The sequence below is a fragment of the Primulina eburnea genome, chromosome 12 (assembly GCF_022965805.1).
Source record: "Primulina eburnea isolate SZY01 chromosome 12, ASM2296580v1, whole genome shotgun sequence".
Taxonomy (NCBI): Eukaryota; Viridiplantae; Streptophyta; class Magnoliopsida; order Lamiales; family Gesneriaceae; genus Primulina; species Primulina eburnea.
Window position 1 is genome coordinate 3,078,120 of NC_133112.1, and position 27,463 is coordinate 3,105,582.

At 38.3% G+C, this 27,463-nt stretch overlaps 4 protein-coding genes across 10 annotated transcripts in view; 2 read left to right on the forward strand and 2 right to left on the reverse strand.

Moving 5' to 3' along the window:
* LOC140807411 (11-beta-hydroxysteroid dehydrogenase B-like) overlaps nucleotides 1-27,463 on the forward strand; it is a 69,444-nt gene that overhangs the window by 934 nt on the left and 41,047 nt on the right. The window contains exons 4-6 of one of the 2 annotated variants that reach the window (XR_012112691.1): nucleotides 73-204; nucleotides 431-595; nucleotides 688-1,127. Coding sequence is in view for 1 of the 2 variants with exons in the window: in XM_073164246.1 (XP_073020347.1) it covers nucleotides 73-204; nucleotides 431-595; nucleotides 688-987 (597 nt within the window). In the remaining variant the exon portion in view is untranslated. Of the gene's footprint in view, nucleotides 1-72; nucleotides 205-430; nucleotides 596-687; nucleotides 1,275-27,463 lie in introns of those variants that run through there. The other variant, XM_073164246.1, reaches the window with a different exon arrangement.
* On the reverse strand, nucleotides 1,427-7,597 carry LOC140808450 (uncharacterized). Of its 5 annotated transcripts, none has more exons than XR_012112879.1 (14): nucleotides 6,981-7,597; nucleotides 6,365-6,481; nucleotides 6,204-6,230; nucleotides 5,714-5,804; nucleotides 4,978-5,021; nucleotides 4,642-4,740; nucleotides 4,085-4,142; nucleotides 3,895-3,947; nucleotides 3,622-3,723; nucleotides 2,629-2,694; nucleotides 2,400-2,521; nucleotides 2,100-2,271; nucleotides 1,691-1,805; nucleotides 1,427-1,616 (listed from the first exon to the last, which is right to left on the reverse strand). XR_012112879.1 is itself a non-coding variant. In XM_073165598.1 (14 exons), the coding sequence occupies exons 1-13, from the start codon at nucleotides 7,104-7,106 to the stop codon at nucleotides 2,003-2,005; spliced, it is 1,110 nt and encodes a 369-aa protein (XP_073021699.1). In that variant the 5' UTR covers nucleotides 7,107-7,597; the 3' UTR covers nucleotides 1,855-1,917; nucleotides 1,969-2,002. The 5 variants fall into 5 exon arrangements, 4 of the variants coding, with proteins under 4 accessions (XP_073021697.1, XP_073021698.1, XP_073021699.1 ...); XM_073165598.1 differs by lacking the exons at nucleotides 1,427-1,616; nucleotides 1,691-1,805 and adding exons at nucleotides 1,855-1,917; nucleotides 1,969-2,035; XM_073165596.1 differs by having other exon boundaries at nucleotides 1,427-1,805.
* On the reverse strand, nucleotides 7,792-10,146 carry LOC140808451 (small ribosomal subunit protein uS7). The gene is made up of 4 exons (XM_073165600.1): nucleotides 9,914-10,146; nucleotides 8,741-9,012; nucleotides 8,221-8,424; nucleotides 7,792-8,067 (listed from the first exon to the last, which is right to left on the reverse strand). Exons 1-4 carry the CDS (start codon nucleotides 10,004-10,006, stop codon nucleotides 8,013-8,015), a joined length of 624 nt encoding a protein of 207 aa, XP_073021701.1. The 5' UTR covers nucleotides 10,007-10,146; the 3' UTR covers nucleotides 7,792-8,012.
* Nucleotides 20,784-27,325, forward strand: LOC140807679 (uncharacterized). 2 transcript variants are annotated; one of them, XM_073164627.1, is made up of 20 exons: nucleotides 20,784-20,945; nucleotides 21,229-21,297; nucleotides 22,458-22,556; nucleotides 22,685-22,741; nucleotides 22,830-22,900; nucleotides 23,006-23,105; nucleotides 23,312-23,382; nucleotides 23,459-23,559; nucleotides 23,656-23,759; nucleotides 23,848-23,901; nucleotides 24,063-24,118; nucleotides 24,247-24,285; nucleotides 24,389-24,533; nucleotides 24,724-24,905; nucleotides 24,995-25,062; nucleotides 25,181-25,253; nucleotides 25,336-25,397; nucleotides 25,473-26,403; nucleotides 26,486-26,776; nucleotides 26,870-27,325. In XM_073164627.1, the coding sequence occupies exons 2-20, from the start codon at nucleotides 21,241-21,243 to the stop codon at nucleotides 27,135-27,137; spliced, it is 2,829 nt and encodes a 942-aa protein (XP_073020728.1). In that variant the 5' UTR covers nucleotides 20,784-20,945; nucleotides 21,229-21,240; the 3' UTR covers nucleotides 27,138-27,325. The 2 variants fall into 2 exon arrangements, with proteins under 2 accessions (XP_073020728.1, XP_073020729.1); XM_073164628.1 differs by having other exon boundaries at nucleotides 20,866-20,945; nucleotides 21,026-21,297.

Here is a 27,463-nt window from a genome sequence, read left to right on the forward strand (position 1 = left end):
TAGTTTGATCTTTTGTCGGATAGATCATAGATCACAACAATGTTTGATATCTAAACTTTGGTCCATTTTCAGGACATTAACTTTTGGGGTAATGTGTATCCAACTTATGTAGCGCTTCCGTACTTACGGGAAAGCAATGGTCGCATTGTGGTGAATGCCTCGGTCGAGAATTGGTTGCCTTTGCCGAGGATGAGCTTGTATTCTGTGAGTTAATAATTTACCATTAAATCTATATTACATGGTGAAATACATTCGGTGCAGTAATGGTTATACAATATATCGTATATGTGTACATTTTTCTCATGGGAAGCCCACGTCTTTTATGGGCAATCCGAATAACATAGAACCTGAAGCGGATTCTTTCCAACTTAATTTTATGCTTTCTTTGGCTAGCAGCACTTACTAATATTCTGTATGTTTGCATTGATAGGCTGCTAAGTCGGCGCTCATAAACTTTTATGAGACACTGAGGTTTGAAGTCAGGGAAGAGGTCGGTATTACAGTTGCGACACATGGTTGGATCGGAACTGAAATGACCAGAGGTAAATTCATGGTGGAGGAAGGGGCAGAGATGCAGTGGAAGGAAGAAAGAGAAGTAAGTTTCTTTGTTGAGCCATCCATCTCCATGTACATACTCGGCCTAAAAATGAGCAATCATGAATAGCTAGTCTAATTTTCGTTTATAAGGTACATGTATCTGGCGGACCCGTCGAGGAGTTCGCGAAGCTTATTGTTTCTGGGGCGTGCAGAGGGGATCCATATGTGAAGTATCCCAGCTGGTACGACATATTCTTTTTGTACAGAGTCTTTGCACCAAAAGTGCTGTTCTGGACTTTCAGCTTTCTTTTAACGACTGCGGGTGCACGAAAAACTTCCTTCATCGGAACTGGAAGGCCGTTGCTAGAGGGATCCCCTTCAAGAAGATTTACCGGAAGCCCTCCAATGACCTTATCCCAAGCCTTTCAGATCCAGCAGAAAATGGAGTGAATGAATATTATCACAATCTTTACATATGGTTTTCTGTTCTATGTCAACCGTGCTTTACTTGTAGCAGAACTCTGGAGTGAGAAATGGAATAATGCCTGGACATTGTTTGTTTTTGAGTTGAATAAACAAACATCAGGTGTGTGGGTGGTGATTTGCGAAATGCGTGGAATCAAAGGGAGATGACCACCTCTTGGAAACCAACAATTTATAGAATCTGATATTTAATATTTTGAAAATTTTGAGTTTCATTCATTTAGTATCAAATTTGGTTGCTTTTACTTAGCTTGGCCCCCCCTTCTGAATCACGAGTGGACTAAGATTGAAAATTTCATGTTTAGATGTATACATATGTTCTTCAATTTTTTTTTATTCAAATCTGATCCCATAATAATCTTCGATTATTTTTTTGAATGCTCGGTGAGGAGAGTATAAATCAATAAGAACTAAACGAAGATGAATCTCGTGGCATAGATTGGAAATAATTCTCAAGAACACCAACTAAAATGAAAGTGATTGTAATACAGGTACAAATAATGCCCTGGTACCAGGCTGCATACCCGCTTCCTTTTCTTCTACTCACTCTGACTCGTATATCCAAAAATGGCTTCAAGTAAATGCAACTTCAAAACCTACTATATGCTGCAATCTATCATGCTTCATTCCAACAGAAAATTGTTACACATCTACAAAAATGTGGACATACCGCGCTTCAACTCAATTCAATAAATGAACAAATCATGGCAGCATCCGAATTCCTAAAATCCTTGGAACGAGAATGAAAGAATTCTAAAAAGCCCGTCTGGATTGTCAGCATGTACCTGAAACAAAGCAGTTTTTTAACTGTTATATCATCGCATAACCATCGAGAAGGGATATAGGGGCAGATGCTTTGGCTGATGGAGCATTTTTTCTGTCTTCTTTTGCGGGAGGTTTGGTGTGATTCCTCTTCTCGTTTATTTTTGTGCATTTTTCTTATCATACACCGGCCGGTTGGGGTCTTCGTCAAACCTCCCGTCTAGACACGCAGGTGCAAAGTTTGAACGTAGAGCTTTGACTATGAAGAGAATTTCAATTTTTGGATCATAAGGTTGAAAAGACGCGAAAGTACATACCCAGTGGCCAGCGTCTTCGAGAACATGCATTTCAACTCCACCTCCCTCTTCAGCTGCTTGTTCCTCAGCGACATGAATCCTACGAAGGTCTTCCAGGGCCCATCTGTGCAAGCTCCTTTCTGCTTTCAGAAAATTAATATGTACACCCCGAGGCACTTCTTCCACTATTTTCCTACGTTTATGATGATGACAATAGTAGCTTTAGCAGCTGTAAGATTCACTAATACGTGAGATTGAAAAGAAAGTAACATGCAGACACTGGTACTATTTATTCTTTCTGAAGTTTGGAGGAAAACTGACCACATATTTGTCTCTTCATATGATTGATACATCTCTGAAATACCTTTGAGATCAAATACCCACGAGAAGCTTGATAATGATGATCCATTAACTGGAGTCTGCCGAAGATTTGTTACCACCCACTGCGATGGAATAACACGGGCATCAAAAAAAATAACTGGTTATGGAACAGTGAGATGCAATTCAAATATTTAATATTCATATATCTAGTACACAGCATACAACAAACCTGTGCCACGTCATTTGAGAAGCCGGTCTGAACAAGAGCATCCATGACACCTCGTTTGGAAGAGACCTTCCTTGAATAATAATGTGAGTGAACATAGATTTGTACCAAAAGTTCCATAAAAAAATGAGTGCCTCATAAATTCCAGAGAGATGGCAAAGGAAAAGTACATCACTAAAACTGCGATGGATGACACTACCCACATTAAATCATTGCATACAAGGAATGAAGGAATCAAAAGTTGAAATGTTGTTCTGTAAAGAAACACAATCATATGCAAATGGATGTGATCTAGTAAAGCAGATCGTAGCTTATACGCTGAGGCTAACTCAAAAACACATACGGACAGGTTAAGTGGTTAACTACAAATTAGATATAGTTTTCTTTCCCGTCCTCGTATATATTTAAAGCTGCTATATATTTATGTATTCCACCGAGGTTCTATAATTGAATCTATGTCTCGTTCAAAGCCATATCATTACTGTTACAGAGTAGGCTCGGCCTTTGAGAAGCAGAGGAATAAATTAGGCGCATAGCCACATTGCTGAAAACACAAAACATACAGATGGAATAGTTATCACTACAAAATGTTCCATGTGTTCTAATTGAGATGTCTTCCGTGGAAATAGGATTACTTTAAATGTTTCTCATTTAAATTATCTCCCAAGAAAAATTCTGAGTGAAATTCAAAATATAAAACGCATGATCCGAGAGAATTAAAATTGATCTACTCATGCAACCATCTCTTTTCTACTCTCTTCTCTCAGTTCAGTGTGAAACATGATGCTTTTAGTATAATATGAAATATAATGACTTACGTACCAAAAGACATTCTCAATCTTTTTTCACATGAATTTGAAATTACAATCATAGCTAAACTCATTGAGCATGAAGAAAAAATATGGTAAATAAACCAAATCTTTGGTTTTACAAATCAAATGGAGAAACAAAAATAGGAAAGGAGAAGTAAATAGGTTCAGCCAATAAACAATGTACCTCCTTTGGCAATGTACTCAGAAAAGAGATGAGTTCGGCGGGATGGTCATCTCCATCTGCACCAGCTCGTACATTTCCAGGAGTAGCATCTAAAACCCAGACCTGAAATGAAATCAGCAACAACATCCAGAAAATATTGACGAAGGAAAGTATGAACTTCACAGCGATCCATCATCCTGAAGAAACTACTATGCTCAATCTATGTCTCTGCAACTGATTTCAACTAAAAAAATAGACAAGAAAAATCCAAAAAATTTAGAATCCAAAACTTACTCTAACAGGTCGAGCTAGAGGTTTTGCAACCTGATCCACCATACTCAAGGCAACTGCAGGGGAAAAAATAGGAAAATGATCAATGAGATATCATGCATCACTCTGTTCTAATGTAGTAAAAAGATCACTGAAGAAGACGCATCCTGATAATCATCTATGGATTAGCTATTAAAAATGAAGACTAAACTACCTTTTCCACCAAAGCTATGACCAACTACCACTCGAGGAGTAAGCCTCATCTGACCAAGCTAGTCGACAGAACAAATGAGGATAATTAGAAGAAAGAACAATAAGGAAACCAACTTCATTCCCTGTCATGAGTCATCTAGATGGACAAAATAGAGGGTCAAATAGTTTATTAAATAATGATTCTACATGGAAAGCAGGCAACTTGAGCAGGTAAATTATTCTGCTATTGATTCTAAGGTGGAATCAGATTCAAAGTAACAATAGAAATGGTTGCAATCTTAATGTCTCGGAAGTTGCATTTAGGCAAAAAATTTCATGCTTCTAGCCTGCTACTTAACGTGGAAGGAAAGACGAAAAACTTCCTGACATATGAAATTGTTTGAGTTTAAATAAGCCACAGTGTTGCTTACCATTTGGCTACCAATGAACATAGAAAAATACAAGAGAAATAGATAAGACAAAATATATCTCTGTGCCTACCATAGACGCCAGATTACGTAATTAAAAAGTAAAAGAAGCATCGCACATAAAATAAAACTAATTTTGTGAAATGCATACTAGCTTTAGAACATCAAGAGCAGCTGAAGCAACAGAATGGGGCCCCCTTTTCTTCAGGAATGCTGAATCACCATGACAGCGCAGGTCTACCAGGAGAAACTGCGAATAAATAAATAAATATATATATATATATATATAGTAAGCTTTGGGTTAACATAATGATTAAAATGCTTAGACGTATGCAGCACCTTCACATTTACCTTCAAAATAATCGAAAACAATTCAAACGGTCGCATCGTATACTTGAAGCATTGATATATTTTAAGCTATTTTGTCAAAATAAAAAGGTACATGCATGCACTCAATCAAAAAACGTGAAATGCATCATTGACGTACTTGCCACTTAGGGAACTCTTTGGCCAATCTTCGCGCAAAAGTACCTGTCAATATTATCATAAGTTATGTTTAGGATAAGTTATAACAAAGTTACATGAATTTTAAAATATCAACTGATCTTATATGAAAAGGATGATGTAAAGATTGACATCACTCAGGTGTGCGCGTATTCAGATATGAGTTATGCCTTCATAGGAAAATGCAAATTCATCCTCAAGCGACTTCCAGATAAACATACTTTTTCTTATTAACTGGCTGTCCATCTCTATAATCTCCCCGACTCCACCACTCAAATATAAAATTAATGGTACATCATTTATAAAGGAAAATTTCATTTGCCCATTGAATTTTTTATGCCCCAGCTTTCAAGTACTAAGACAGTAGATAACACGCACTGAGAGTCTAAAAAGCACCATAAGGATATCGATTTTCCTAACTTTCCTCAAAGAATTATTGCTTTCATAAATACACGTAAATACACAAAAATTGAAAAACATAATAAATCAGAACATTTCAAGTATTTGTTAAATTATTAAGCCATACACCTAGAATTTGGACTATCTGGTATCCCTTTCAACAGATTCCTAGCCTGCAACTTTCATATAAATAAAACAGCAAAATAAAATGAGACTACCTGATGGTCGAGATCAAACAACCTAACATTTCACAATCTAAAAATCTGAGTGAAATATGGCTTCCAAATAATTTCTACTCTAAGTAAAAGATTAGTACCCACCCCAATTTTTCCTGCAACCTAAAATGCCATGTAAAAGAACAGCAGTTGGAGGATCAGGAGCTGATTTGTCCGAGATGTAACTCCACCTCACCTGTGTATCAAAAGGTCAAGGGCCCAATCACACCAAATAGTGCCAATAAATTTTACAAATAGCTTCAAACACTGTAGCTTCCCACAATTAATCCAGAAAGCATAGACACTGCACTTACAACCTTCATCATGCATATTCACCATCACTAACATATTCTACTGCTACCCGGATGAGCTTTTTAAATGAGAAGAAACCAAACAATATAAAGAGTTAAAAATACTGGTATATGGTAATGAAATATCAAATAGAGGAAGACCTTTCAAAACAGCAAAAATTTTATTCTCATTTGTGTCAGTCACATAAAGAATGAACTCTCCGAACAGGGGGTTAGACAGGAGCATATTAATGCTATGACGTAAAAAAATTTCAAGAGAAGATGAAAAACCACAGGGGACTCACATCGGCGCCTTGGACAAGCTCATAAGCCTGCAGAAAGAAATGGCCCCATAAGCTCAAATAATTTTAATCATAATTATTAGCAGAATAAAAAAATTTCATGGAACTCTATTTTAACACATCTCTTCCAGGCGGAATTCCAGATATGATATGCTGATTCTTACCAAAATGTCAGCAGGCTTTAAGACAATGCTTCTATCCGCCAGCTTCTCATCTAAATACGACATTTGAATGCTACAATAGGTTGGCTCTCTTCTACAGTGGTTCAGCCTGACTTGCGACTGTGAGATACAAATTAAGTAAAAAATCCGAGCAAATGTTAGCACATAAATTACCATTTTCATCCAGCTTGCCTACGACAGACCATTTAATTCAAAGTAGACAATCGAAAGGTTCTTTTAATTTAAGTGTACTGAGAAGTCTACTAAGATTGTTGAAACGAAATTTTCCTTCCATCCACCCCTGAGCTTCAACCTCCAACCTCTTCATATACATTTCTTTCTATCGTTCAATATTTTAAAAATTACACATGCAGAAGAGCAATAATGCACCGCGTTCTAAAGCATAGCTACCCACGTTACACCTTACAAGTATAACAGCAGAAACAATAAATCTAAAATCTTAAGGCAGCACACACAAAATGAAATAAGAGAGATCACCAGCCACTTAGGAAAAGACTGAAGTTTCTACATTACTATTAACCTTGAGCCTAAAGCTGATCAAGAAGAGCTGCATCGGGCACATAGTCGTGATATTCGTAAACAGAAAATGTGAAATAACCTGGCCAAAAGACCTGGACGTCGTGATTTTCACCAGTCTCGGATCCACCGGTGATGCGAAACGTTGCCGATTATCTCGAATTCGACTATGGCGACAAGAAACATTCGATAGGGCGGGGGCAGACATTTAATTCAATGATGAAGAAAATCCCGACCACCAAAAAGATGAGAAATTTGACGGAATATTGAGAAAATAGGTGGCGGGATCAGATTCAGGGGGAAAATGGGTAACGAGAAAAAGAGGAGAAGCGGAGATATCGAAGAAAGCTTTCTGAGTTGGACTCTCTCTCCCCCTGTCCGCCAGAGAATAAGTACAACGTGCGGAAAAAGACACTTAATTTGTATGCCGCGTATGTGGCCGACGGTTGACTTGAAATTTTTTAAGGCGTCCCTAAATTTGAGGGGTTTTTCTTAGGAATCCTATATTCGAAGTTTTAATAATACAATACATACAAATCATAAAACGAACAAATAAACGTATATTCTGAGGAAGACGAGAATGATAAACTAAAAAAGAATATATTGATATCTGTTCTCTAATTCAAGATTTACAAGCAACTCTTTCGTTTAACGACTAATCCACCCACACATAGTGTACACCGTTTGACAATGTTCTCAAATTCAAGATTCATAAGCAACTCTTTCGTTTAACGACTCATCCACCCACACATTGTGGTGTTTGACAAACGAACAGTGGTTTATAAGGTTGTCTTGGTTGATTATACAAGGATATTTCAAAAACAGATGGCTGAATACGAATGGAAACTGTAAAACTCGGTTGCAACTATGGAATAAAAACCAATGGACAAAGATGAAGAAAAGAAATCCACTACAGCATGACAACTAATGCAGTTTACTCGAAAAACTTGCAGTCTGGGCAACGCAACTAGCCATGAAGAATATAGGGGAAGGTAGAAATAAGTCGATGACGCATGATAGATGAAATCATATCATCCACACCGAAGTACAACGATTTTTTCTAAAGCACAATTGAAAACAAAATTCTCTCTTTAGACCAACATAAGCATTGCTCTCAACGATTGGCCTTGGCAACCCTTTCAATCTCATCTTTCTTCTTGATAGCGTAGCTGCACATTACATGAAAATGAAAGAACAATAAGCGGAAGTAACATACATAGGAGATATGTATAATTAAGACATTTGAGATTACAAATATCAATTAATTTATAATCATTTGAATAATGAAATGCTAGAAGTATCAAAAGGGGGGCAGCAGTTACCTGTTGGAGGACCCTTTTGCAGCATTAATGAGTTCATCGGCAAGGCATTCAGCTATGGTTTTAATGTTCCTGAAAGCACTCTCCCTGGCGCCAGTTGTAAGAAGATATATTGCTTGGTTAACTCTTCGCAGAGGTGAAATGTCAACAGCTTGACGTCTCACAACACCAGCAGAACCAATCCTGGTCGCATCTTCCCTAGGTCCACTGATCCAAAACAAAAAATATAAAAGTAAATATAAAATGCCACAAACAAAATATTTTGAAATAGAAAGGGCTGGAGTAATTGTGCAACTCCGGCTGACAGCATGCCAAGCAAACATGATTAATTTACAGTCAAACCTCCTAATGTTTATCACATGAAATTCAGAATAAAACAGATACTAAGAATTGAAGATTGCTAACCAAGAACTGTGGTGTATACTACATGCCATTCTTAGGTGGAGTCAACAATTACTATATGGCCATAAAGTTTTATGTAAAAACTTCAAACTAAGTTTTTGTCAGCCAAATAACTTCATACCTGTTGATCACAGCATCCACTATAACTTGGATTGGGTTCTGATCTGTCAGCAAGTGAATGATCTCCATGGTATGCTTGATGATGCGCACAGCCATCAGCTTCTTCCCATTGTTGCGTCCGTGCATCATGAGTGAGTTGGTCAACCTTTCCACAATTGGGCACTGGGCCTTCCTGAACCTCTTTGCTTGGTACCTCCCAGCAGTGTGGGGCATGTACACAGGGTGCTTTGAAGCAGTTGCAGTAATGTAATCCTCAACAGATATATCATTGACCTATACAGAAGAGGAAATTCAAGAAATCAAAGACCAGAAGTGCTTGCAACTGAGTTTACTAGAACCTGTGTGCAGAAGAGATGCCATATCCCGGACATAAATTTTTTTTTACACATCAACAAATATTAAATCATTCATTAAAATTTGATTTTGTCACATGATAAGACGTTGACATATGGACATTGCAATCATTCCATATAGTGTCAGGTTATCAAAGTCACTCCGATTCTTTTTGCCAAGTAACAACTTCTGTGCGCAACTGGCTTTTTCTTTTTATCCAATCCACTTCCTCCAGAGGTCGATGCTGTACACCAGAGACAGCGGTTCACACACTAATAAACAATAATGGACAAATGGATTCTCGAAAATACAGGACCCATGGTAGTCACCTCTGGACCAAAACAAAGGAATGTTGAGTCTTTATTCATAGTGCCTATAATGGAGTTAAGATTGCAGATAAGAATGTATAACCATGAGAAAGAGGTTACTCATAATAATGTAAGAAAGGCATCACTAATCAAAAGACCTTAACTGGTTCAATAATGAAATTTAATGAATCTCAAGGACGGCTTTTTCAACATTTATGAAAGCTTCATATGGCGTGTATCCTTGTTCCCATTTTCTTTACAAGGGGTATACTCAAAAAATTTCTCAATTTATACACATAAATGAGATGCAACGACATCCCCTGAAATTTGAATCAATCCGGGACCAAAAAGGTAAACTGATATTGACGATCAAAATTCATGAGAGCAGAAAAATAACATCAGACGTGCTAAAACCTTTAAAAAATTCATAGGATTAAACAGCATAAATAATTCAAAAATTAATATTGATGGATCGAAATTTCATCACGAGGCATGGTAAACAATTCTAAAAAATCGTGGAAGTGAAAACAAACCTGAACTTCGTCGTAGGACCAGCGATTGAAGAGCATCACAGTGCTATGAACCTTATCATCAAGAAGATTACTTGCCTCTACTGCTGTCGCCATATTGCCTCTCCGATTAGCGGTGTTTGTCTGTGCTGTGCGAAGGAAGCTGCGGCGGAGAGGAAGCAGGAGATTATAAATAATAGAAAGAGACACCGAAACCCTAGGACTGAATGAAATGAGGTTTTTCGTGCCGTATGGTCAAAAATACCCTTGTCGTTGGTAAATTTACTTGAATGCCTTGCTTAAGATTAATTTAATTATTAAGATTAGTATGATATTTTATGTAATTATGTTCTCAAAATTTAATTGTTTGAATGATTTTATAATTAATAAAACATTAAAATTTTCACGTTGATCTTAAAATCTCTAACTTAACCTTTACAAGTTTCTTATAATTAAATAAATAATATTATATTTATATTTATAATAATGAATTTCAAATTCGTCTATTTCAAATGTAGTGTGAACTTCAAATATAACTTGTATATATTTATATAGTTTTTTTTGTTAATTATGATGTATTTCAAATTCACTAAATAATTATGTCATTTGAAATCGATTTTACTTTATGAAATTAATGTATAAACAAGTAAGATTTGTATTTAATATTTGATCTATTGTTTTCTTATTAACAATAAAATTTTATAATCATAATCCATATATTTCAAATCCCAAATACAACCTTTAAAATTCCAATTTGTAAGTATGTTATATCATTTTGTTTATTTTTATTTTATAATATGTATTTCAAAAATAGTTTATCTAATAATAATACTGTAATACCAAGATTTTGGTTTCGGGTCCCAATCTGGGCTGGTTTAGCTCTGACAGGCCCAACGACCAGGGTTAAATGTTCCAAAATCCCCTTGATCTGCATCGGGCTACCATGTGGGTCAATCATTCCCAGCTTTCATGGTAAAACACATTTGGCCCTGTACTATAGGTCAAGATTAAAAACATTATGAAACAAAAATTAAATATTTACACTTTCTCTTAAAAATATGAAAAAATAAATAAAATGAAAATTCTAATATAATTTTTAAATGTTGCTTAGAATCTGAGTATTCATTTTACATATTTTCTGATTTATTTTAAATGTTGCTTATAATATGTGACATATATTTTATTTTGGTCACCCAGAATATTAATCATTAATGTTACTTTTTATGCAAAAATATGATTTTTTATTGTAAGTATGGAAAAAGTTAGCATGTTTCACAGATAAAGATTTTTTAGACCGTTTACAAGATGCATACTCATTAAATATATATTTACCATATATACTTTAATTAATTAAGTTTTTTTTTTGAGTAGGTTGACTATGTACGTTTTGGGTCGTCATTAGATATGATTAGCACTCGGTAGGTTAACTATGTACGTTTTTTTATGCGATCGAATCGTGATGCTTGAGCTGCTATACAGTTTAAAATATTTGGGTTGTATCATTGTCATCAACTACAATTTTTGATAAAATGATAAGCACTCGGTGTTACAGTTTTTCTGTCAGTGTTTACTTGTTTGATTGATGCATTATAATATAATATATAAAATAATAAAGTTAAAAGCTTTGAATGCTGCGGCGTTTTCTGACCGGCTCTCTCATAGCCAAGCCTAACAATTTGGAATAGAATTATTTAAAAGATATACTACAATTTTTTTAATATGTAATTGAGGTTTATGATTTCTTAACTAAATTTATATACGTTATTCAAACAAGTGGCGTTTGGATCCAATATCAAATGAATTTTAGAGCATTCCTCCCTGCCTCTGTTTTTCTAGTTTGAGATTATATCACGGAGATTTTGTTCGATGTGATTTTTTTGTCAACGTAGTTTGCAGGTTAATGTATTGACCTTAAATTTATCCAGAGCATATTAAAAGATAGTAGCAGCAAGTTTCTAATTAGGGATGTAATCGAGCCGAGCCGAACTTTTGAATGTTTGAGCTTGGTTTGTTTATAATCGAGCCGAGCTCGAGCTTTATTTAACGAATATATGCATTGCTCACGAGTTTATTCAATCATTTATCGAGCCTAAACAAGCTTAATAAATATGAATTATACATTTAAATTTTCGTTAAATTAATTAAATATTAAATTATATATAATATATTATTCTTATTAAAATTTGTAAATTTATTATAAAAAATAAATTTAATAAAATTTTCAATATATTTCATAAATAATATGCGAAATTAATAAATCATATATCAAAAATATTATTTTTCATCTAAAAAGATTACTCATGAACTTACCAACGAACATGTTCACGAGCCGAATACTATAAAGCTTGAGTTTGATTTGTTTATCTTAACGAGCCCCGCTCATTAAACGAGCTCAAACAAACTTTTATCGAATCGAGCTTCGAATAACTCACAAACGATTTGGTTCGTTTACATCCCTATTTCTAATGTTTTAAAAAAATGAATCTTGAAGACTCACCATTACCTTTGATACTCACGGGAAATTTAGGGTCCGATCCACGCAAGCGTCACTAATCCAGACACGGGCTTCAAATTACCTGGGCCTGAAACCACAAATAAGACCGTTAGGAGGGGGCCAGGAGGGTGTCCTGGCGTAGCCCCTCCGACGCTCAAGTCAGAGACTGAGGATATATGGGGGGGAGCAGCTAAGGGCGCTGCTGAAAATAATATATTGAAATCAATCAACTGAATACTCAAACCTGGTATTTATAGGAGAATACCTAGGCTGCTCATGGGCCCTTAACCTGTGGGCCCTAGAGATGGGCCGGGAGTTTGGGCCTGATCTTGATGGGTTACCTGATCTTGATGGGTTCATCCCTGGGGTATCACCTGTCTCCCCCTCCCGAGTCGAACTGAATCGTAGGTTCAAAGTTCGATTAATTGTGTTGTCCTTGGTTTATCGGCGACGAAGACGTGCCGTATTGGAAAAATTTATTTCGCTCGTCGCCAGAGAACGATGTTATCGGTGCGAAAATTACGGGGATCGACCTCACCTATGTCAGCACCTCGCCTAAGCACAGCCATCTTGCCTCGCCGCTCGCCCAGCCCCTCACCGGCTCGCCCAAGCCCTCGCGCGCCACCGCCCTCGCCCCCTCGCCTGCCCGCGTCTCCCAGCGCTCGCCTCGCCCGCACAAGCGCTCGCCCAGCGCGCCTCGCCCCACCTGCCATCTCGCCCCTTCGCCCACGTCCCCGTCTCGCCCCCTCGCCCATCACGCCATCCTCGCCGCTCGCTCTACGCCAGCTCTCCCCAGCGCTGCTCCACGCTCGCCCAACACCAGCTCGCCCCACGCCGCTCCATGCTTGCCCAGCGCCCCTGCCACGCTCGCCCGAGGCTCGCCCAGCTCTGTTCCATGCTCGGCCAACGTCATCTCGTCCCAGCGCTGCTCCACGCTCGCCCAGAGCCCACCTCGCCTAGCCTCGCCCCAGCGCTGCTCCATGCTCGCCCAACGCCGGCTCGCCCAGCACCCACCTCGCCTAGCCTCGCCCCAGCGCTGCTCCATTCTCGCCCAACGCCGGCTCGCCCAGCACCCACCTCGCCTAGCCTCGCCCCAGTGCTTCTCCACGCTCGCCCAACATCAGCTCGCCCACTCACCTCCAGCTCGCCCCTCGCCAGCCCAAGCTCGCCCACTCGCCAGCCGCCCTGCCTCGCCTAAAATAGTCCTTAGCATGAAAAATAAAACTTCAACCTCCTCACCCTCTAACTCCACTGCTAGGAGATGCCTTAGCAGGAAAATAAAACTCTCACCCCCATCATCTCGTAACTCCTCTACTAAGACGAACCTTAGCAGGAAAAATCAAACTCTCACCTCATCATCTCATAACTCCTCTGCTAATCCGGGCCTTAGCAGGAAAATAAAAATTCTCCACTCTCACCCTCTGACTCCTCTGCTAGGCGACGCCTTAGCAGGAAAATAAAAATTCTTCACTTTCACCCTCTCACTCCTCTGCTAGGCGACGCCTTAGCAGGAAAATAAACTTTCACATCATCACCCTCTGACTCCTCTGCCAGACGACGCCTTAGCAGGAAAATAAACTTTCACATCATCACCTTCTGACTCCTCTGCTAGGCGACGCCTTAGCAGGAAAATAAAATTTTTTCACTTTCAGCCTCTAACTCCTCTGCTAGGCGACGCCTTAGCAGAAAAATAAACTTTCACATCATTACCCTCTGACTCCTCTGCTAGACGACGCCTTAGCAGGAAAATAAAATTCAACACTTTCACCCTCTAACTCCTCTGCTAGGTGACGCCATAGCAGGAAGATAAAATTCAACACCTCCACCCTCTACCTCCTCTTCTAGGCGATGCCTTAGCAGGAAAATAAAATTCAACGCGCCCACCCTCTAACTCCTCTGCTAAGCGATGTCTTAGCAGGAAAATAAAACTCAACGCCCCCATCCTCTAACTCCTCTGCTAGGCGATGCCTTAGCATGAAAATAAAATTTAACTCCTCCATCTAACTCCTCTGCTAGGTGATACCTTGGCAGGAAAATAAAAGTTAGACACTTCCACCCTCTAACTCCTCTGCTAGGTGATACCTTAGCAGGAAAATAAAATCAACACCTCCACCCTCTAACTCCTCTGCTAAGCCGGGCCTTAGCAGGAAAATAAAATTCAACGCCCCCACCCTCTAACTCATCTGCTAGGCGATGCCTTAGCATGAAAATAAAAATTCAACACCTCCACCCTCTAAGTCCTCTGCTAGGTGTTACCTTAGCAGGAAAAATCAAACTCTCACCTCATCATCTCATAACTCCTCTGCTAAGCCGGGCCTTAGCAGGAAAATAAAATCAACACCTCTACCCTCTAACTCCTCTGCTAAGCCGGGCCTTAGCAAGAAAAATCAAACTCTCACCTCATCATCTCATAACTCCTCCGCTAAGCCGGGCCTTAGCAGGAAAATAAAATCAACACCTCCACCCTCTAACTCCTCTGCTAAGCCGGGCCTTAGCAGGAAAAATCAAATTCTCACCTCATCATCTCATAACTCCTCCGCTAAGCCGGGCCTTAGCAGGAAAATAAAATCAACGCCTCCACCCTCTAACTCATCTGCTAAGCTGGGCCTTAGCAGGAAAAATCAAACTCTCACCTCATCATCTCATAACTCCTCCGCTAAGCCGGGCCTTAGCAGGAAAATAAAATCAACACTTCCACCTCTAACTCCTCTGCTAAGCCGGGCCTTAGCAGGAAAAATCAAACTCTCACCTCATCATCTCATAACTCCTCCGCTAAGCCGGGCCTTAGCAGGAAAATAAAATCAACATATCCACCCTCTAACTCCTCTGCTAAGCCGGGCCTCAGCAGGAAAATAAAATCAACATCTCCACCCTCTAACTCATCTGCTAGGTGATACCTCAGCAGGCAAATAGAAATTCAACCCCCTCACCATCTAACTCCTCTGCTAGGTGATACTTTAGCAGGCATATTTAATTTCTCACGCTGCTCCTCTACTAGGCGATGTCTTAGTAGGAAAATAAAATTTCTCCGCGCCCCAAATCTGCTCCTCTACTAGGCGATGCCTTAGTAGGAAAAATAAAATTTCTCCCCGCCCCAACTCTACTCCTCTACTAGGCGATGCCTTAGTAGGAAAAAATAAAATTTTTTTCTCTCCTTCCAATACAACAACATTCATGCATTAAAAAGAAGAACCTGATTTTATTGAATTCCAATTGATTACATGAGAAAATGTAAAGATGAAATACATCAACGATAAAATCCAGAATGATATACCCTAAAGTGATAAACATTCCAGGGACTCCTTAAAGCCTTGCTTTGAGTATTCTTCAAGTAATAAGCTCCAGAATTAAATTTCTCAATCACTATGAAAAGATCATTCCACTCTGAGTCCATCTTTCCCCTCTGCTCTTCTTGTACCTAGGACCAAGCCACACATTTCCTCCTTTCCTAATCATGTTAACCTCCAACGCGCTCTCTTCCCCTCTTTTTTCACTATCCCCTCATAACACCGACGCGCGACCCTCTGATCCCCGCATAAAACTCCAACCTCCTTCCCTACAGGAAACTTCAACTTCTGATGATACATGGACGCTACAGCTCTGAAATCCTTTAGGGCTGGTCGCCCCAGAATTCCATTGTAAGCGGATGGGGTGTCTACCACAGTAAATGTTGTCATTTTTGTTACCTGTCGAGGCTCATGTCCCAAATATAGAGGAATGACAATCTGACCGAGCAGTGGGATGGCATGTCCTGCAAATCCATATAAAGGAGTAGAGATTGGCTCGAACTCAAATCTCTCCACCTTCATCTTATCCAAAGTGCTCTTGAACATGATATTAACAGAGCTTCCATTATCAATAAATATTCGTGCCACATCGTAATTGGCAACGGTGGCCGCTACCACCAAGGCATCGTTATGAGGAGCCACAATGCCTCAGAGGTCATCCGGTCCAAAACTGATGACATGATCCTGGGGTAGGCTCAAATAGTTTTTTTGGTGTTTTTTGCTGCTAGCGAAACTGTGCAAAAAAGCAGCTGAAAAATCCTCGAAAGATCGTATAGAGTTGGGCTGCAAGCTGTTAAACCATTACTGGGCTGACCTCACCAACGTGCCCAGAAACACCCTACACCTGACCCCATCTGAATATGGATGTAATAGGGCTGCATTCTCAAATCTCCCCAAGTGTTCTTCGGGGTCAGTATGTCCATCGTACTCTCCCACATTCGACTGTCGAAAATTTGGAGGAAGCCCTTCTTCTAAAATGGTTAGTGAAAAGGGATTTCCTCTCTTGGGTGCTGGCGCTCTGCTTCCCAACTGCTGTCTCAACATCTGTATTTCCTTCCACATTTCTCTCATCTCACCAATCTCCCCACTTTGGTGGGGCTGTGTCTCTTCAACCCTGCTCTGGTGGCCCTCAGCATTTTCCTATTGCTCTTGGCGAGTGGTGTTACGCCTTAAACGCATACAAATCTCGAGGATGAGATTAATGTTTTTAATGGTGTAACATATCCCAAAGTTTTTGTTTTGATGATACCAAAACTTGGATTAAAAATGTACTAATGTTTTATATTGAGGCATGCAGGAAATTAAGAACAAGGTTACGTTCGGAAGATCCGAAATTTGGTTCGGACGTTCCGAAATTGTGCCAATCAGAAGCAAAATAGAAGCTGTTCGGAAGCTGCGAGGAGCAAGTTCGGACGTTCCAAAGACTGGATCGGACGTTCCGAACACAAGCAATCAAATCACTTCAATCCGGAGACAAATTGATCTGACTGTTGATTGAGTAGATTTCGGACGCTACGATGGACATGATCGGAAGCTACGAAGTGTTGAAGATTTCAAATCTCCGGAAACGCGGGAATGTTCGGACGGTACGAACTGTAGTTCGGACCTTCCGAAGTTGTTCATACACTGTCTAAAAGAACTGTTCAGAAGAAACGAAGTTTGATCGGTCCCTCCGAAGCATATGTTCGGACCCTACGAAGTCAAGATCGGAAGATCCGAAGTCATTCCAGAATTACGCAAATTGATTTCAATCACATCGGACGTTCCGAAGTATAAACAGAAGATCCGAACCTTGGCGTCCAAGACTAGTATAAATAGGCCTTTGAGGATGCATTCTCAATCATCCCACTCCACTCTCTCTTGTCTCTTACAAAGCTTTCTACTATCTCTTGTGTGCGTTGATTAAAAGAGTTGTAATATCAAAAGAGTTGTAGAAAAAGAGTGAAAGTAATACTCTCGAGTGGGTTGTAAAGTTCGTGGCTATCCTTGGAGCCCTCAAGGCCAAGTAGACGCATCGAGGCGTGGTTGTAAAAGCTAGCTTGGAGCTCCTAAAGCCAAGTCGTCATAGTGATACCTCGATCCTCATCGAGAAGGGGAGACGTAGACGATTCTTCGTCGAACTTCCATAAACATCTCTATCCCTCTTTACTTTACGCATTTACTTTACTACGCATTTATTTTACGCACTTACTTTACGCATTCATTTTTATTTGTGATTGTCCCTAAAGTCTTCCGCTTGCAATTTTTGCAAACTCGTTTTAAAAACGCTAAAGGGCCTTAAAGAACCTATTCACCCCCCCCCCCCCCCCCTTTAGGTTCTTCAAGTGGCTTGCTCTTCAGCAAACATAGATTCTTGGTTCCTCTTCATAGCCTCATCCACTGTCCGAGTGATAAAGTGGCCCAACTGCTCAGGGTCAAGTTCCCCACATTTTCATTAGGACCGGGTTGCTCAACCCTGTTCTCTTGACGAGGCTGTTCTGTTCTCGCCTCCTGATGGGGTTGTTCCTGCCTCGCCTCAGCATGAGACTGTTCGGGTCCTCTCTGAGGATGCGATGATGCTGAGGTAGCTCTTCTACTCCCTCTCTTCCCTACCATCTCTACGTTTTAACTCAAATGTTCCCACAGACGGCGCCAAGTGATACTCACGGGGAATTTAGGGTCCGATCCACGCAAGCGTCACTAATCCAGACACGAGCTTCAAAATTACCCTGTGCATGAAATCACAAATAAGACCGTTATGAGGGGGCCAGGAGGGTGTCCTGGCGTAGCCCCTCCGACGCTCAAGTCAGAGACTGAGGATATATGGGGGGAGCAGCTAAGGGTGCTGCTGAAAACAATATATTGAAATCAATCAACTGAACACTCAAACCTGGTATTTATAGGAGAATACCTGGGCTGCTCATGGGCTCTTAACCTGTGGGCCCTAGAGATGGGCCGGGAGTTTGGGCCTGATCTTGATGGGTTACCTGATCTTGATGGGTTCATCCTGGGGTATCAACCTTTAAACCAAGAAATCATTAAAAATTAAAGGATATTATATACTACATATTTTATCGATACTCAAAACATTATCATCGTCAAAATTCTAAGTTATTATTTTGCCCTCTCCTCTAAACTTTGACATGCGTAACTCGTGCCCAGCATTTTATTAGAAATTTCGGTCGATGTTTTCAATTATTGTCGTCTGTCGACTTAATTTTCAATAATTAAATTACATATATACATTCTATACGAATGGTTTTATTGTTGCTATTAAATTATTTTAATATGGTTTTCAATTAAACAAATGTAATAAAAATTAGCGATATTTTTATAAAACTAATTTTTACAAAAATTTCATGAGCATGAAATTTACCAAACAACAGATAAAAACTTGCATCGTACGCATGTATTATTTTTAAAATGAGAGATAATTAACTATGGATAATACCACATAAAAATATACCATAATAGTAAAATAGCTTAAAATAGAATTAAAATGTAATTTTTTTAAAACAACTAAAAACTATTTTTAACATGACGTTTTCTATATTCATTTCAATTGAATTCGTAGAACATTTTCATACGTTTTTTCAAGTGATATGAAGTCAAGAAAATAATCCTATATCAAGATAGTCCATAAAAAAATAAATTCCAAACTATTGAATTCAAGATAATCTTCGAGTAGATGAATCATGTAAGCGCTCGATTAATAATTATGAGTTCATTTTCTTCTACCAACATTAGGGGTGTTCATTATTCGGATATAACCGAAAAAACCGACCGAATTTTTTAATTCGGTTTTTTTGAATCGGCTTTTCGGTTTTTCGGTTCGGTTTTGGATTTAGTTTTTGAAATATTCGGTTTTCCGGTTCGGTTTCGGTTTTTGTGTACTGAAATCCGAAATAACCGAACCGACCGCATTTTATGTTATATTATTATATAGTCCCTACTGTTTCCAGCTTTTATAGGTTTTAGTCCAAACCTTTTAGTATTTATATTATAATTTATTTACATATCTAACATTTATAAAAATGAATACTTAGCCGGCCCTAGCAGTAACTAATCTTTTGCACAGAAAATCAGCGCTTTCTTCCTCTTCTCTTGAGTTTTGACGGTGTTGTTCGGTGTTCGTTGATTTGCAGTTTTCAAGTAATTTTATGATTTTTCGAATTTTTATGTTTCTTTTTTTTGGGATGTTGAAGTGGATGATCTTCCTTGTGTGTGTTGGTTGTACGTTTGTCAAAGATTTGTAGTTTAGGTGTTTTTTTTTGGCATGTGCATGTAGTTTTACTGAATCAAAGACAAATTTCGAACTTGGGATGAAGTTTTTTAGCCCATTTTTATTAATATCTCAGGAACGAGAGAGTGAGGGGTAAACAAATTCCATTGTCACTTCGAGAGTTTAGGAAAGTTCGATGATTATCTATATATTTTGGAGCCAAGACATCACATTTGCACGGAATCGAGCTTTCCTCAACATGGCAGAAGCGACAAATATATATATATATATATATAATGGGGTCAAGTAGTTGAATGACAAGTAATAATAACAAGATGTAGAATAATATCCATTGTTTTTAATTATATTCTTGCCAGAATGGCTAAATCATTAAGATCATATAATTTGATTTATGGTTTTTGTCTGGGTATGTCTTACATTGAGTCGGTGGGATTGATCATATAATTTGATTTATGGTTTTTGAATTTTGAATATATATGTTTATGAATTTAAATTAAATGTTTGAAAAGATTTATGTTTTTTTTTCACTTTATGATATATTATTAATTAAACCGAACAAACCGAACCGTATAAACCGGTCCATTATATTACCAAACCGAAACCGAACCGAATTACAATTGTTCGGTTTCGGATTACATTATTCAAAAACCGAAAACCGAAAAACCGAACCGAAATTAGATAAATTAAAACCGAACCGACCGATGAACACCCCTAACCAACATCTTCTCGTCCAATGAGATTTATCTGACTAGCATGATTTGCAAACTGTTATCTTAACTCGAGAATTTACGCAATACAGATTGAAAAATAAAACGCCATTAAAAAAAATCTGAAGTATCTCTAATAGCTAATTTGTTTTGACAAAGACTCTCGACTCGAACGCACTCATGGTTTTACTATTCCACCAACCGAATAATTATTTATATATGCTTGATTGACTTCAGTTTCCTCTTTCTTTATCAGCGAATGAATCTGCCACAAGCCCACAACTGATCACGTCTGGTAATCTGCAACGCAATCCCGCAGATCCATATCCATTAATCAATTCCTCAGGTTCGTGTTGATTTGCTCATTCGTTAATGGAGCTTACTTTTGTTGCAATATATACGTACAAGTTGTATATTTAGCCCAAGCTGCTGCTCTAAGAAGACAAAAGGACTGCAAATATCAGAATAAATTAGTTGCAATCGTTGAGAACGAGGGGGTGCATTAATTCAAATAATTTATGGTTGAATATGGATGATTGATCGTTAATTGTGCGTGTGCTCTTTGAGAATCTGCCGAACATCGATCTTTTTATGGGTGGTGATTGAAAGCAACTTTTGTGGGTGGTTAGATTCCCAGCAGGATGGAGAATGGTGCTGCTGCAGAGAAGGGATTTCATCCAGATTCTTCAACGAAAAAGGTAACGAATCTATGAACTCTTACTTTCATTCGTATCGAAGCCGGAGCTAGTGCTGGACATCGACCGTCGACTGCAAATTAATTAATTAATTTTTGGTTAATTCCACAAGTAAAAATCTTCTGCAACCCACCCTCCCCTTTTTTTTAATTCTTGGATCGGGTTGTCCATATATAAATGGTTATTTGGGAATTTAATTTAGTTTTTTTTAAAAATTATTCTCTATCAAATTAATTATAAATTATGAGGAATTTCCAGATATATTCTGAATATGATATTATTTGTAATCCATGTTTTGTTAGTCCAAGTCAAATGCTGCTGGATTATATATTGGTTATAATATTGATTAATAATTTAAAATAAAATGAAAGTAGTGATTCGATTTTTTTTTTAAAAAAATTTCCACGTAATTATAAGGTAATCGTATTTTAATAATTTAGCTAAATAACTAATGAACAGTTATGGTGAAAGCATGCAATTACAAAGAATCTTAGATAACTATTCTAACCATTTTGATGAAACATATTAAAATTTTGCACTCATTAGATTAAGGATGTAAGTGAACGTAATCAAATCGAATATTAGCAAAAATTTAATGCTTAAATTCGGCTTAAAATAAGTATATTTGAGTTCGAGTTCTGTCGAATAGCAATTTTGTTTTTGCTCGAGTTTGGTTTGAAAAGAAGTTCGAGTTTGGTTCGAAATCTTCTAATTATATTATATCAATAAAATATTAAGGCTAGAGGAATATCGAACAAAATAATTTCGACTTGAGTTCGACTCGGAAAAAGTTCAAAAATATTCGGGTTCGACTAGAGTTCAATAAATTGAATGGAACTACAACCAACTCTTTTGGTTTATAATTAAGGGTTTTTGTATTAATTATTTATTTCAACAGTATATATAAAAATAATAATATCAAAATATTTTAGAAACTATATAACGTCATACCCACACGTGCCCATAATATATTTTATCAATCCATGCACGTAAATTAATCTAAAATTAAAAATAATTTACCGTCTACTTTAAAAATCCAAAACAGTACAAAATATATAGAGAAATACTCTGAAAAAATTAAGATAATTTTGATTCAATAATTTAAGGTTGTTCCACTTCCACCATATATATTATATATGTTTATCTTCGTATTTGAATTTTAGGTTGTTCCGCTCCCACCATTGAGCTGGAAGCGCAAACTTAGTTGCAATGCCACTCTCGCTCCCGAGTTCTCTTTCAAACTTGGAGAAATTTTGCATCTGGTAACGAATATTCTTAGCTTGCAGAGTTTCTGAAGTTACTGAGATAGTGAGATTGCTTAATTTTTCCTCGTTCAGCCGTATCTTGTGTTCTGATTTATAATTGTTTTCGTTGCTGTGATGAAATCAAGCTTCCCTTGGGCATGCGGTTGCTTCGGCATATAAAGGAAGAAGCCGACAAGGGAGCTGTAATGTCTTTTATCCCATTTTCTGATCTTGTTGCTATTCTGTACCGATGGATTGATCCATCACTTCAACCGTGTTCTTCCCTCGCAGCCAACGATTTCGGATCCAAATCATAAGCGACTCAACACTAGTTACCATGGCGTTCCCTTGGGTGGTATTGGGTAATGAGAGTTCTTTCATAATTTGTCAGTTTACACGAACTATCGTGTATTCCAAATGAATTCAGGCTCTATCATGGTTGCGTTTTATTATTCGTTCATTTTCAGTTGTGGAAGCATTGGAAGAAGTTTCAGAGGGGAGTTCCAGCGCTTTCAAGTCTTCCCTAGAACATGCGAAGATACCCCTGTTCTCGCGAGCCAGTTCTCAGTAAGTATTTTAATGGGATGTCTGAAATATTCAGTCCTGCCGTCGTACAGACTTCTACTCTAGCATCCAAACAGCAACATGCAATGGAACTTGGAAATAACAAAAGTTTAAACATTGCCCTTTCAAGACTTTGGAGGATTATGTATCATCTCGTCTGTTTCAGAGGGATTCCAAAGATGTTTGACTTACAACTTTCATGTTCGCAGGTTTTTGTTTCACGTCCCAATGGACGCACATCCTCCACAGTGTTGTGCCCCAGAAGTTCAAAAACCATCGAGTAAGCCACAAATTTTGCAACCAGGGAATGTTCAACATCAACTAGAAATTTGGACTAATAACAACCGAACATGCAGAAACAAAACAGGAACAGGCATTGGTTCTTGGGATTGGAACCTCGATGGTGAGAAATGCACATACCACGGTTTATATCCAAGAGCTTGGACGGAATATGCCGGTATATTGTTTTCATAATCACATTTGTTTTGTTGTTCTCGAAGATCAATAGTTTTGATGTAAGTTTCCCTTTCATTGGACCAACGGCTTTCTACAGGTTTACCTGATTCAGAAATCAGCATTGTATGTCGTCAAATTTCTCCATTTATTCCACATAATTACAAAGAGAGCAGCTTCCCTGTAGCTGTTTTCACATTTGCGGTAGGTGTCCTAGTAGCACATTCTTTTCACTGTAGAAGGAATTCTTTGGCACAATTCTTGACCCTCATGTGTCCTCAACGTTTCACAGCTCACCAACTCAGGGAGGACTGCTGCTGATGCGACGGTGCTTTTCACGTGGGAGGTATGTTTTAATCTACACTTTATATAATCTCAGATATTGTGGATCTTTGGTAAGCATTAGTATTTACAAAGTTTACGAGATAGTTGCCACGCTGGAAAATTACCATCTTCAACATAAATTGCCTGTGAAACTTCACTTAGCACTTACTACCCGCTGTACAGAACTCTTCTGGTGGAACTTCAGGATCTACTGGCAATCATCATAACAAAAAGACATTGTATGGATCCATGAATTTCTTTTCTCATTTTCTACAGCACTTGTTGATTTCATTAAATTATCAACAGTTTCCGATAAAGCACATAGTTATTGATCCAATCTGAACTCAACTTTCACAATTTCTTGTAGGACGAAAGGTGGTGTACACAGTGTGCTTCTGCATCACAGGTAAGCCTTGCGAAAATCTATCATCATCGTTGATCTTTCTGTTGCAATGCTTCATATATAATCCATTGATAACTATACTCCACTCTTATATGCAAATGTGTAGTGCTACAAATGGCCACCCTTCTATGACTTATGCCATAGCTGCTCAAGAGACGGATGAGGTTCATGTATCAGAATGTCCTTGCTTTTTGATATCTGGAAATTCCAAAATAATAAATGCAAAAGATATGTGGAATGAAATTAAAGAGGTGAGTTGGTTATCATTTTATCCCACGATCAATTTAGTTGATTATCTTGTATCAGGTATCAAAAATGCTCCTGCATCCTTAAATTATCACTTATACTTCCAGTATATATTCATGAAAAAAGTTTCTCATTGCCACAATAATTATAATGATCATTTATCTTTTTCATAAAAAGCTTATTCTTCACTTGCAGCATAGGTCATTCGATGCCCTTAAATATGATGAGAAGCCTCTACCTTCAGAGCCAGGGTCATCTATAGGAGCTGCTATAGCCGCTTCTGTTACCATTCCTTCTGGATCCACTCGCACTGTGACTTTTTCACTAGCATGGGACAGTCCCGAACTAAGATTTTACAGTGGGAAAACATACCACAGGTTTGTAAAGAACTTTAGACTGTATATTCTCAGGTCTTCTAACAAACACATAGATAATGACTATGTATAACATGCACATCACCTGGCAGGCGCTATACAAAATTTTATGGTACCCAAGGGAATGCTGCAGCAAGTATTGCACGTGATGCCATATTAGGTAGCATTTATAAAATAGTTGTAGTAAAGCTTTTGACTTTTTGGAAGAGAAAATCTGTTCTCAAATACTTGTTTTAAACATCTCTTTAACTGCTTGTGTGGGGTTGTTATGAAACCAGAACATACAAAATGGGAGCTCAAGATTGAAGAATGGCAAAGGCCAATCCTTGAAGACAAAAGACTTCCAGAATGGTAACAGTGAAACAAATTCATTGTCTGGTGCAAATATGCTTGGTTGTTCTCGTTTATTCTGAACTGAATCGAATTTTTTTAGGTACCCTTCACTACTTTTCAATGAGCTCTATTACCTTAATGCTGGAGGAACGATCTGGACAGGTTAACTAGAAACCAGGATCTCTTTCACTGATGTTTGTTTTCATCAAATCCATAATCACCTTTTATTGCTCACAGATGGATCCCTGCCAACACAAAATATTGCAACTATTGGAGAGCAGAGATTTTCCCTTCATGGGAACAAATCAGTCTCTGATAGAACTCTTGATCATGCCCATCAGAACGACGCCTCTGCAGAAGTACTCGAAAGGATGTTAACTGTTTCAGAGAGAATGCACTCTCCAATGAATTCAAATTCAGCTTTCGGACCATTTTTACTTCAGAATGGTGATGAGAATGTTGGCCAGCTTTTATATCTAGAAGGAATGGAATATCACATGTGGAATACCTATGATGTCCACTTTTATTCATCTTTTGCGCTAGTAATGCTATTTCCAGAGCTGGAGTTGAATATTCAAAGAGATTTTGCAATGGCAGTGATGATGCATGATTCACGTAAAATGCAAGTAATGAGCGACGGTACATTTGTTCCACGAAAAGCTCTTGGTGCTGTTCCTCACGATATTGGGATCAATGACCCATGGTTTGAAGTAAACTCTTACAACTTTTACAACACGGACAGGTGGAAAGATTTGAACTCAAAATTTGTTCTTCAAGTATACAGAGATATGGTTGCCACCGGCGATATAAGGTTTGCGCGGGCTGTTTGGCCTGCAGTGTTCATGGCAATAGCTTACATGGATCAATTCGATAAAGATGGCGATGGTATGATAGAGAATGAAGGATTTCCAGATCAGACATATGATGTATGGACTGTTACAGGTGTTAGCGCGTATTGTGGTGGATTATGGGTGGCAGCCCTTCAAGCTGCCTCGGCAATGGCACGTGAACTTGGTGATAATTCATCTGCTGATTACTTATGGTTTAAATTTGAAAAGGCAAAGTCTGCATATGATAAAACCCTGTGGAACGGCTCTTACTTCAACTATGACAGCAGTTCTGCTAAAACCAGCACCTCAATTCAAGCAGATCAATTGGCGGGTCAATGGTACGTATCCTGAATTTACCATATTAAGTAATAACTTGTAAGCATGTTTCTCTCTGTGAAGCGAAAATAAGCTTAACGACAGGTATGCTCGAGCTTGTGGTCTTTCACCAATTGCCGATGAAAAGAAAATAGAAAGTGCGCTTGAAAAAATATATAATTTCAACATACTGAAATTTGAGGGAGGGACGAGGGGTGCAATGAATGGGATGCAAGCGAATGGAAAAGTGGACATGTCGGCCATGCAGTCGAGAGAAGTGTGGGCCGGAGTTACCTATTCTCTTGCTGCCACCATGATACAGGAGGATAAGATAGATATGGCATTCAAGACAGCATTTGGTATACATGAAGCTGCCTGGTCTGAACAGGGCCTCGGGTAAGTTGTTTTGTTTTTAGTTATTCCTTTGATACATCTCTGGAATATGAATTAATGCATATTTGTCAAATGGATTCCGATGTCAAAACACAGATCATCTTTCCAAACCCCGGAAGCATGGACTTCAGATGGCGAGTTTAGATCGCTCTCCTACATGCGACCACTTGCTGTATGGTCGATTCAATGGGCCTTATCGAACATAAAGCCATGGAAACAAGGAGTGAGATCAGCAAACTCTTTGGTTCAACAGCATGCAGGATTTGAGAAGGTGGCACGTCTCTTGAAGTTGCCAAAACAAGAGCTTCCTAAGAGTTATATACAGTTATTCCATGAATTTCTGGTTAGGAAGTCAATAATATGATGATTTTTGTTCTTCCTTGACTTCCATTCGAATACGAGCCTAACCCCAACACCTCACGAACCCACTCAGAAGAATCCGAAAACCATCCATTCAAAATACCTGTGTCCATAAATTATGTATACTTGTTCGACAACACGTTGTAATATTGTGCGAATGTAATCGATTCAACACACGTAATTTCAGAAAACTCCGAGGCATTAATATCTCATTAATATATATATATATATATATATATATATATATATATATATATATATATATATATATATATATATAATCTATAAATATATGAGTTTGAATTGTGAATTTACTTAGTTATCCTTCAC

Bases quoted from the DNA above. Each gene is read 5' to 3' on its own strand.
- LOC140808451 (XM_073165600.1), bottom strand. From the start codon at position 10,006: ATGGCGACAGCAGTAGAGGCAAGTAATCTTCTTGATGATAAGGTTCAT. The intron at 9,013-9,913 runs GTTTGTTTTCAC...TCTTCTGTATAG, and splicing joins GGTCCTACGACGAAGTTCAG to GTCAATGATATATCTGTTGA. The intron at 8,068-8,220 runs GTAACTGCTGCC...TGTAATGTGCAG, and splicing joins GCAAAAGGGTCCTCCAACAG to CTACGCTATCAAGAAGAAAG.
- LOC140808450 (XM_073165596.1), bottom strand. From the start codon at position 7,106: ATGTCTGCCCCCGCCCTATCGAATGTTTCTTGTCGCCATAGTCGAATT. The intron at 6,482-6,980 runs GTTATTTCACAT...TGTATCTCACAG, and splicing joins CGTCCAGGTCTTTTGGCCAG to TCGCAAGTCAGGCTGAACCA. The intron at 5,022-5,713 runs GTGGGTACTAAT...TAATATTGACAG, and splicing joins AGGTTGCAGGAAAAATTGGG to GTACTTTTGCGCGAAGATTG.
- LOC140807679 (XM_073164627.1), top strand. From the start codon at position 21,241: ATGGAGAATGGTGCTGCTGCAGAGAAGGGATTTCATCCAGATTCTTCA. The intron at 22,557-22,684 runs GTAACGAATATT...GATGAAATCAAG, and splicing joins TTGGAGAAATTTTGCATCTG to CTTCCCTTGGGCATGCGGTT. The intron at 26,404-26,485 runs GTACGTATCCTG...GCTTAACGACAG, and splicing joins GATCAATTGGCGGGTCAATG to GTATGCTCGAGCTTGTGGTC.